Genomic DNA, 9,151 nt, shown 5'->3' with positions numbered 1-9,151 from the left:
CCAGGAACGAGCCAGCAGAGCCTGCTCCCTGTTCTCTACCACAACCGCACCCTGCCACATGCCTACCCCGGCCCACCAGCGGGGCAGGGAGATGGGCAGCTCCAAGCAGGACCTCCAGACAAACCCCATCCCCAGCGGGGCGCTACCCTGACCCCAGGGGAACCCAGTGATGTCACACGCTCCCCCGCTAATCCCATGTGCGGGCTGAGGGACACCCACCATAAGGGGATGCCGAACAGAAGGGAGACCCCCCAGCCGGGCCCCTCCGACCCCCCGTCCACACACCCCCAGCCCCCCCCAGCATGGCCCCTCCGACCCCCCAGCCCCAACCCCCCCCAGCCGGGCCCCTCCGACCCCCCTCGACACACCCCCAGCCGGGCCCCGTTCACACACCCCCAGCCGGGCCCCTCCGACCCCCCAAACCCAGCCCCCCCCAGCCGGGCCCCTCCGACCCCCCTCGACACACCCCCAGCCCCCCCCCAGCCGGGCCCCGTTCACACACCCCCAGCCGGGCCCCTCCGACCCCCCAAACCCAGCCCCCCCCAGCATGGCCTCTCCGACCCCCCAGCCCCAGCCCCTCCGACCCCCCGTCCACACACCCCCAGCCCCCCCCAGCCAGGCCCCTCCGACCCCCCAGCCCCAGCCCCTCCGACCCCCCGTCCACACACCCCCAGCCCCCCCCCAGCCGGGCCCCCTACACACACCCCCAGCCGGGCCCCTCCGACCCCCCAAACCCAGCCCCCCCCAGCCGGGCCCCTCCGACCCCCCAGCCCCAGCCCCTCCGACCCCCCTCCACACACCCCCAGCCGGGCCCCTCCGACCCCCCTCCACACACCCCCAGCCCCCCCCAGCCAGGCCCCTCCGACCCCCCCACCTGCTCCGGGCGCTGCCGGGTCCCCAGCGCCGGCGGCTCCGGATCCGGATCCGCTTCGACCGGGACAGACCGGAAGTCACGTCAGAGGCCGGGCAGAGCCGCGGAAGGGGGAACGGAACTGACGGCATCACCAAAAAGGAACGGAAGCCGCTCCAGGTAAGGAGGGCGGAAGTGACACCTGATCCAGGAAACAGTTTAAACAGCAGAACGGAAGTGACGTACCGGAATGACCAGTAAAGCGTTCCTCGGAGTGGCCAGGACTCGCGGCCCCTCTGTGACGCAATATCCATGGCGGAAGTGATGTCTGAAGTCAGGCGAGGTCGGGCGGAGGAGAAGTGAGTCACGTGGCCTGTGCAAAGCGCCAGTGCCCGGCACGTGGGCTCGGGATGGAGCCGCCGGGGGAGCAGCAGCAGCTTCGCAGCGTGAGTGAGGGCGGGGGGGGGAGCAGCTCGGGGAGGGGGAGACGCCGGCCGGGGGGGGGGGCCCAGTGTCATCTGCCCCCCCCAGGTGTCCCCGACCTGCCCTAACCCTGCTGTGCCGGGGGGGGGCCCAGTGTCATCTCCCCCCCCCCCCAGGTGTCCCCGACCTGCCCTAACCCTGCTGTGCCGGGGGGGCCCAGTGTCATCGGCCCCCCCCCAGGTGTCCCCGACCTGCCCTAACCCTGCTGTGCCGGGGGGGCCCAGTGTCATCTGCCCCCCCAGGTGTCCCCGACCTGCTCTAACCCTGCTGTCCGGGGGGGGGCAGTGTCATCTGCCCCCCCCAGGTGTCCCCGACCTGCCCTAACCCTGCTGTGCGGGGGGGGCCCAGTGTCATCTGCCCCCCCCCAGGTGTCCCCGACCTGCTCTAACCCTGCTGTGCCGGGGGGGGCCAGTGTCATCTGCCCCCCCCAGGTGTCCCCGACCTGCCCTAACCCTGCTGTGCCGGGGGGGGCCCAGTGTCATCTGCCCCCCCCAGGTGTCCCCGACCTGCCCTAACCCTGCTGTCCGGGGGGGGGGGCAGTGTCATCTGCCCCCCCCAGGTGTCCCCGACCTGCCCTAACCCTGCTGTGCGGGGGGGGGGCAGTGTCATCTGCCCCCCCCAGGTGTCCCCGACCTGCTCTAACCCTGCTGTGCCGGGGGGGGGGGGCAGTGTCATCTGCCCCCCCCAGGTGTCCCCGACCTGCTCTAACCCTGCTGTGCCGGGGGGGGCCAGTGTCATCTGCCCCCCCCAGGTGTCCCCGACCTGCTCTAACCCTGCTGTGCCGGGGGGGGGCAGTGTCATCTGCCCCCCCCAGGTGTCCCCGACCTGCCCTAACCCTGCTGTGCGGGGGGGGGCCCAGTGTCATCTGCCCCCCCCCCAGGTGTCCCCGACCTGCCCTAACCCTGCTGTGCGGGGGGGGCCCAGTGTCATCTGCCCCCCCCAGGTGTCCCCGACCTGCTCTAACCCTGCTGTGCCGGGGGGGGGGCCCACTGTCATCGGCCCCCCCCAGATGTCCCCGACCTGCTCTAACCCTGCTGTGCCGGGGGGGGGCCAGTGTCATCTGCCCCCCCAGGTGTCCCCGACCTGCTCTAACCCAGCTGTGCCGGGGGGGGGCCAGTGTCATCTGCCCCCCCAGGTGTCCCCGACCTGCTCTAACCCTGCTGTGCCGGGGGGGCCCAGTGTCATCTGCCCCCCCCCAGGTGTCCCTGACCTGCTCTAACCCTGCTGTGCCGGGGGGGGGGGCCAGTGTCATCTGCCCCCCCCCAGGTGTCCCCGACCTGCCCTAACCCTGCTGTGCGGGGGGGGGGCCCAGTGTCATCTGCCCCCCCCAGGTGTCCCCGACCTACTCTAACCCTGCTGTGCCGGGGGGGGCCAGTGTCATCTGCCCCCCCCCCAGGTCTCCCCGACCGGCGCTAACCCTGCCGTGCCGGGGGGGCCCAGTGTAACCGGCCCCCCCCAGGTGTCCCCGACCTGCCCTAACCCTGCTGTGCGGGGGGCGGCCCAGTGTCATCTGCCCCCCCCAGGTGTCCCCGACCTGCCCTAACCCTGCTGTGCGGGGGGGCCAGTGTCGTCTGCCCCCCCAGGTGTCCCCGACCTGCTCTAACCCTGCTGTGCCGGGGGGGCCCCGTGTCATCTGCCCCCCCCCAGGTGTCCCCGACCTGCTCTAACCCTGCTGTGCCGGGGGGGCCCAGTGTCATCTGCCCCCCCCAGGTGTCCCCGACCTGCCCTAACCCTGCTGTGCCGGGGTGGGCCCAGTGTCATCTGCCCCCCCCAGGTGTCCCCGACCTGCCCTAACCCTGCTGTGCCGGGGGGGCCCGTGTCATCTGCCCCCCCAGGTGTCCCCGACCTGCCCTAACCCTGCTGTGCAGGGGGGGCCCCGTGTCATCTGCCCCCCCCAGGTGTCCCCAACCTGCTCTAACCCTGCTGTGCCGGGGGGGGGCCAGTGTCATCTGCCCCCCCAGGTGTCCCCGACCTGCTCTAACCCTGCTGTGCCGGGGGGGCCCAGTGTCATCTGCCCCCCCCCAGGTGTCCCCGACCTGCTCTAACCCTGCTGTGCGGGGGGGGCCCAGTGTCATCTGCCCCCCCCAGGTGTCCCCGACCTGCCCTAACCCTGCTGTGCGGGGCCTCCGCAGCCTGCCTGGGCGACTTGCTGCAGCCTTTGCCCCCGGCTGCCGGGGTGTCTCCTGGTGCCCTGGGGCTCTTCACACGAGTGTTCAGTAGCACAGGGCCAAGAACCGACTCGCTCGATGACAAGTCCCCATTTACAAGCCTATTCTGAGACCTCTCACTTAGCCAGTGTTTAATGCCGCAGCGCAGCGGCTGCCTCAGAGAACAGCCTCCCTTAGCAAAGGAACCCAGGTAAGCCCAGCCCCACCGGAGCGCGGGGGCCGGCTGAGCCGTAGCTGCGCCGCCGGAGCGGGATCTGGCTGGCTATCCAGTGCCGAGAGTCAGAGAGGGGTGAGGGATCTGTGCGGAGCTGGTGGGGGGTGGGAGTGTCACAGAGTCAGGGTCTAACCCGCCCCCCCACCGCTCTCTTTCAGCTGCGGGATTTCCTGCTGGTCTACAACAGGATGACCGAGCTCTGCTTCCTGCGCTGCATCTCCAACCTGAACTACCGGGCACTCACCAGGGAGGAGGTTAGCTCTGGATCCTGCTGGTCCCCCAGGCACAGGGCTGCGGGGGAGCTCATTCCCTCCAGGCCGAGGAGCTGTCTGTTCCTAGCTCTTTGTGACGGTGCTGCCTGTGGGAGCCAGCTGAGGTCACTCAATTAGGGTGAACTGCAGACAAAACGGGGCAGACAAACCCCAGAAACTGCTGGTTATTCCAGTACTTAGATTTACCAACCAGCACAAAATAGCCTCTGTGTTACCTCACTGGTTACTTAGAGTCCAAACAACACAGTTTCCTTAAAGTGCCCAGCCTCAGGCCTCCGTCCAGACACACACATCAGATATGATGATGATTACTGAGAATCTTATCTCATCATATAAAAGAAAAGGTTTTTCCAATCCGAAACGATCAGCCACACACCCAGGTCCAATTATAACTTAGATCTTACCCAAAATACACGCCACAGCCAATTCTTATCAACTACCAGTAAGCTAAAATTTATTTAAAAAGAAAAGAGAGAGAGAGTTGGTTAAAAGATTAATATACAGACAGACTTGAATTCAATTCTTGAGGTTCAGATACACAGCAGAGAGGAGTTTGTAGTTGCCAAAAGTCCTTTTAGAAATAGTCCAGAGGTTATAGTCCAATGTCCATATTCAGGGTGACTCCAGTCAGTGACTGGGGATCTCAATCCTTGTGGCTTAAGGTTTCCCCCTCTTGAAACCCAAAGCAGATCTGAGATGAAGCAGGATCGTGTCCCAGGTTCTTATACATTTCCAGCAGCCTTTCGGCCTGAGAACACAATAGGCTTAACTCTCCTTCTCCCAAACATCCTGGCAATTAGCACAGGGTAATTTATCCATTAAACAGTTCAGATACAGGTGACCACAAACTTCAAAGAGACACAGAGACAATAACACTATTTCACGCAAGTGTCTTCCTAAATGTTAATATTCCTCTTTTGATCTTTGAATCAAAGCCATAGCAATAGACAAGACTTGTTTGCTGACATCCCAAGCCCTGAGCAAACATCTCCCCTTCTGCCTCTAACAATGCAGACTTTCATTTCAAAGCTCTGTTCATTTAGTATCTTCCTAACCAGTTTCTAAAGTTCGGCCCTGGGGCAGGTCAGTCTGTGAGGTAATTAACCCTTTCTGGCCCTGTCACCTGCCAATGAGATGTTCTATCACACTCATAACGTCACACTTTGCATCCCGCGTGTCAGAGCCGTGGGCTGCCCAGCTTCGTGGGCATGGGTATTGAGGATGGCAGGATGCCTTTGGGGTGGGGGCTGGGCAGTGGGAGCTGTGGGCAGGAATGGGAATCTGCTCCCCATGGAGCCGGGTCCCTTGTGACAGCCATGGTTTGTCCTTGCAGGAGGCCTGTCTAGATGGCTGCGCTGGGAAGCTCGTCCACTCCAACCACCGCCTGATGGGAGCCTACGTGCAGCTCATGCCCTCCATTGTGCAGCGCCGCATCTCGGACTACGAGGCTGCTGCAGCCCAGGTGGCCCCAGGCTCCAGTCCGAAGGAGGTCCCCGGTGCTGCCCCTGCGCCCCTGCCAGCAGCGGTTGGCACAGAAACCCACCCTAACCAGCGGGTGGCTGCCAGTGCAGAGAGCACCCCAGACACCGTCAGCTAGTGCCCCACTGCCTCCCGGCGTTTCCTCGTCCCCCATGGCTGCACCCTGGACTTGAGCTGGGTGTGAAACAGCCTCACCCTGGGCTGGGCCTCCTCCCAGCGCTGGATCCAGCCGAGATGGGCACTCGGGACTGGGCCGATTAGTGCCGGCATCACTACCCTAGATGCAACTGCCAGCTGCAGCCCGGGCCTCCGGGCAGCGCCACCACGCGAGTTCCAGCAGCGTTTGGGCCAGGCCAGCCTGCCTATCGGGCTCTGAGCAGCTGCTTGGGTCCGTTGCGACCAGGCTGTCTGGAGCAGCCTGGGGGGTGCCCTGCTGAGGGCTTGTTAGTCACCGCAGCTGCTCTGGGCTAGGCGCTCGTGCCCCAGGGCAGGGTTTTCTCTCTGTCCTGGAAGGCTATTTCCTATTAGCAGTAAATCAGTGTCCTCTTGATTCCCCGGGTGCGTGGGATGCTTTGGGCAGGCCCCAGCCCGCTCACACAGCTGCTGGGAGGGTCTTCCCAGGGTGTCACTTGTTCCTGCCCTGAAGCTGTGTGTGTGTTGGGGGGCTCTGGTACTGCTTCTGTCCCTCGCTCTCATGATTCTCCATGGACACACACACCCCGGTGGAGGGGGCAGCCCCACACCCTGATCGTGCCCCTTAGCCACTCAGTCTTTGTTGCTCTATTTCGACACTGAGTCACTAGGGTGAGCCCTGCCCCCTAGGGGCTGGGAGACGAGGGGCTCACTGTAAGGAGAGGGGCTCTGCCCCTGGCTCCCATACGCCAGGTGAATGGAGCTTGTGTGGCCCCACAGGAGTGAGGGGAGTGACTTGCAGCCTTGTGGGGAAGGCTCCTGTCTGCCTCCATCCGCCATCCCTGCTCCAGTCCCATGTGCCAGTGCACGACGATCCGAGGTGGAGCATGGGGCTGTGGCACTTGGCACGCGTTGACAGGCTCTGCCCTGCTTTTAAACAGTGTCCTGGGAGTAACGCTCCACCCCGGGCAGGCCCCGCAGCCACAGCACCCCTGGACTGGGCCCAGGTAGACTCCTGCTCAGAGACCCCGCGCGGCCTCAGGAGCACAGCAAATGACAAGCCGGCTGGGTCAGAACAAGGGCGTAGCGCCTGGGTGTGGTGTTAGGAAAGGTGGGCGCCACGGCCTGAAGCACCCTGCTCTGCTGAGATCCAGCTTCTCTCGCGCTGGACAGCTGCAGCACCTGTCCCTGGGAGGAAAGCCTCTCCCGCTCCAGGGGCAGCCGTGCCAAGTGGAGTGCACGGAGCTGTACATGGGTAATAAAGAGATTAACGCGAAGCTCCCACATTTGTTCCAAGCTGCCCACATGGCCCTCAGCTCTCGTTCAGCCAGCACACGTATCCCCCTGCCAGCTGCTCCAGCCTGAGAAACAGCTGGCCTGGGTCTGGGCCTACTGGGGCAGGGGACTGGTTCACATGCAGATTCCAGCCGTGTCCCAGGCCCCTCTGAGGACCCCGAGCCTGGCAGCGAAACCTCCTGGAGCTCTGGCTCCAGACAGACCTTCCTGGGGGAACCAAACCCCTGACCCCCAGGGCTCTGGCCTTCCCCAGCCCCTGGTGAACAGTTTCAAGACAGGGATCCGTGTCCCACTGCCAGTGGGCTCCCCTCTCTCTGGGTTTCCTGCTGGGTGCACTCCCCTGTCTCACCGGGCACTGCGCTGGACCTGCTACCCCTGCCCCCTCCGGGCACCACACTGGGCCTGATTCCCCCCTTCTACTTCCCCAGGTGCTGCGCTGGGCCTGCTCCTCCTACTGCCTCCTGGGCACCGTGCTGGGTCTGCTCCTGCCACACCTGCCCCCCCCCCCGGCTCTGCGCTGGGTTGGCTCCCCCTGCCCCCCCAGGCACTGTGCTGAGTCTGACCCCATGGCACCATGATGGGCCTGATCCCCCCCATCCCTCCCTGTGCTGCCTGCTGGGCCTGCTCCCCCTGCACCACGGGCTGGGTCTGTCCCATCTCGGCACTGTGCTATGGCTTCTCCCTGCAACAAAGTGGGGATTTTCTGGTGTCACGGAGTCCCCGGGTGCTGCTCTGGACCTGCTCCCCACAAAGCCAGGCAGGACTCTGGGGAGCCTCGTCTCCCTTGGAGCAGCCTGTCTGCAGGGCAAGAAGCTCCCACGGCTTCACCTCCTGGGTCTCTCCTTGGAGCATTCAGCATCCTCTGCCTCTCCGTGCGCTTCCCACAGCAAGTCCGCCCAGGCGGGGTCCTGGGGAGGCCGCGGGGTCCTGCACCCCCACTTCATGGTTAGACGTGACTCTCAGCCAGTCAGTAAAACAGAAGGTTTACTAGTCGACAGGAACATGGCGTAGGGCAGAGCTTGTTAACACAGAAATCAGTGACTTTCAGCCAAGTCCATCTTGGCGGGAGGGGAGCCCAGAGCCAGGGCTCTGGTCCTCCCCCTGTGCCCCAAGCCAGCGGAGACTGACTCCCTTCCAGCTGCCTGGCCCCTGCCTGGCCAGTTGCTCCTCCTTGCTTCTGGGCCAAGAGTCACCTGGTCACACCCCCTTCCTGGGTCTCAGGTTACGAAGGGGCGGCCATAGCATCCATGCAGGCAGCTGGAGCAGCCCCTGCAAGTCACACACCCTTATTCCCACCACCTAGACATTGTTGCAGCACACAGGGAAACTGAGGCACACACAGCATTCATGCAAAACAGTAAGACTCCCATAGGCTTATATGCATCATAACAAGGGTAAATCCTTGCTTTGTCACATCTGGACTATTTATTAATCTTCCATGTGCCTCAGTTTCCATCTGTATTTGGCATTACTGCCCTGGAGGAAAAGGGGGTTGTCTGCTCTGGGGGGCAGCGTGGGACAGGAGGTGTGGGTGTCACCTTGTTAATGAAGTGGCTGGAAGGTGCTGACAGTGACCCACGTCAATGCAGCATCCCAAGAGCAGAAAATTCATGGTTAGCAAATGATGTGCTGGGCAGAGCTCCACTGGGAAGCAGGAGGCTGGAGCCCAGAGCACTCAGACCCTGTGGCCTTCCCTGGAGGAAGAGTGGGAGTCTTTGGGGGTCCAGAACATTGAAGGGTTCCTCCGAAGGCCTGCTTAAAAGCTGGGGTGTAGCCCCAATGCTGTGGATCTGTGACACTTCACGCACTCCCCCAGCCACCACCCTTGGTTTGATGCCCTGGGTCTCCCACCCCCACCCCGCACACACTTCTGACATTCTGCTGGGTCTGCCTCCCCTCTCTCCCATGGGCACTGGGCTGCATGTGCTCCCCCTGCGCCACCACCCGGGCACTGGGCTGGGTCTGCTCCCCCACTGTGGGAAGTGCTAGAGGGGATGGGAGAGAGAATACTGATGGGGGGTGTGACGGTGCTGCCTGTGGTGGTTATTCCAGTACTTAGATTTACCAACCAACACAGAACAGCTTCTATAGCACCTCACTGGTTACTCGGTGTCACGGACTCACAGATCGTGCCCACTTGTGGCCCCGTGTGGTCCGTGGGGGGTGCCCCTTCCAGTGAGACAGCCCTTCTTGGGAGTCCCCTCTCTCTCGGGGTAAGGCCCCTGCACCTCCCAGAGCTGCACCTCTCTGAGCCTTA

General features: G+C 63.9%; 1 protein-coding gene across 1 annotated transcript; it reads left to right on the top strand.

Moving 5' to 3' along the window:
• The first annotated feature begins 1,099 nt into the window (after nt 1–1,099).
• On the top strand, nt 1,100–7,337 carry TIMM10B (translocase of inner mitochondrial membrane 10B). Its single transcript, XM_045025445.1, has 3 exons — nt 1,100–1,296; nt 3,874–3,969; nt 5,321–7,337. Exons 1-3 carry the CDS (start codon nt 1,261–1,263, stop codon nt 5,582–5,584), a joined length of 396 nt encoding a protein of 131 aa, XP_044881380.1. The 5' UTR covers nt 1,100–1,260; the 3' UTR covers nt 5,585–7,337.
• The last annotated feature ends 1,814 nt before the right edge of the window (nt 7,338–9,151 follow it).

Source organism: Mauremys mutica, chromosome 1 (genome assembly GCF_020497125.1).
Source record: "Mauremys mutica isolate MM-2020 ecotype Southern chromosome 1, ASM2049712v1, whole genome shotgun sequence".
NCBI lineage: Eukaryota > Metazoa > Chordata > Testudines > Geoemydidae > Mauremys > Mauremys mutica.
The sequence above is the reverse complement of the archived record's forward strand: the minus strand, read 5'-3'. Positions and strand labels throughout refer to the sequence as shown.

Bases quoted from the DNA above. Each gene is read 5' to 3' on its own strand.
- TIMM10B (XM_045025445.1), top strand. From the start codon at position 1,261: ATGGAGCCGCCGGGGGAGCAGCAGCAGCTTCGCAGC. The intron at 1,297-3,873 runs GTGAGTGAGGGC...GCTCTCTTTCAG, and splicing joins AGCAGCAGCAGCTTCGCAGC to CTGCGGGATTTCCTGCTGGT. The intron at 3,970-5,320 runs GTTAGCTCTGGA...TTGTCCTTGCAG, and splicing joins GGGCACTCACCAGGGAGGAG to GAGGCCTGTCTAGATGGCTG.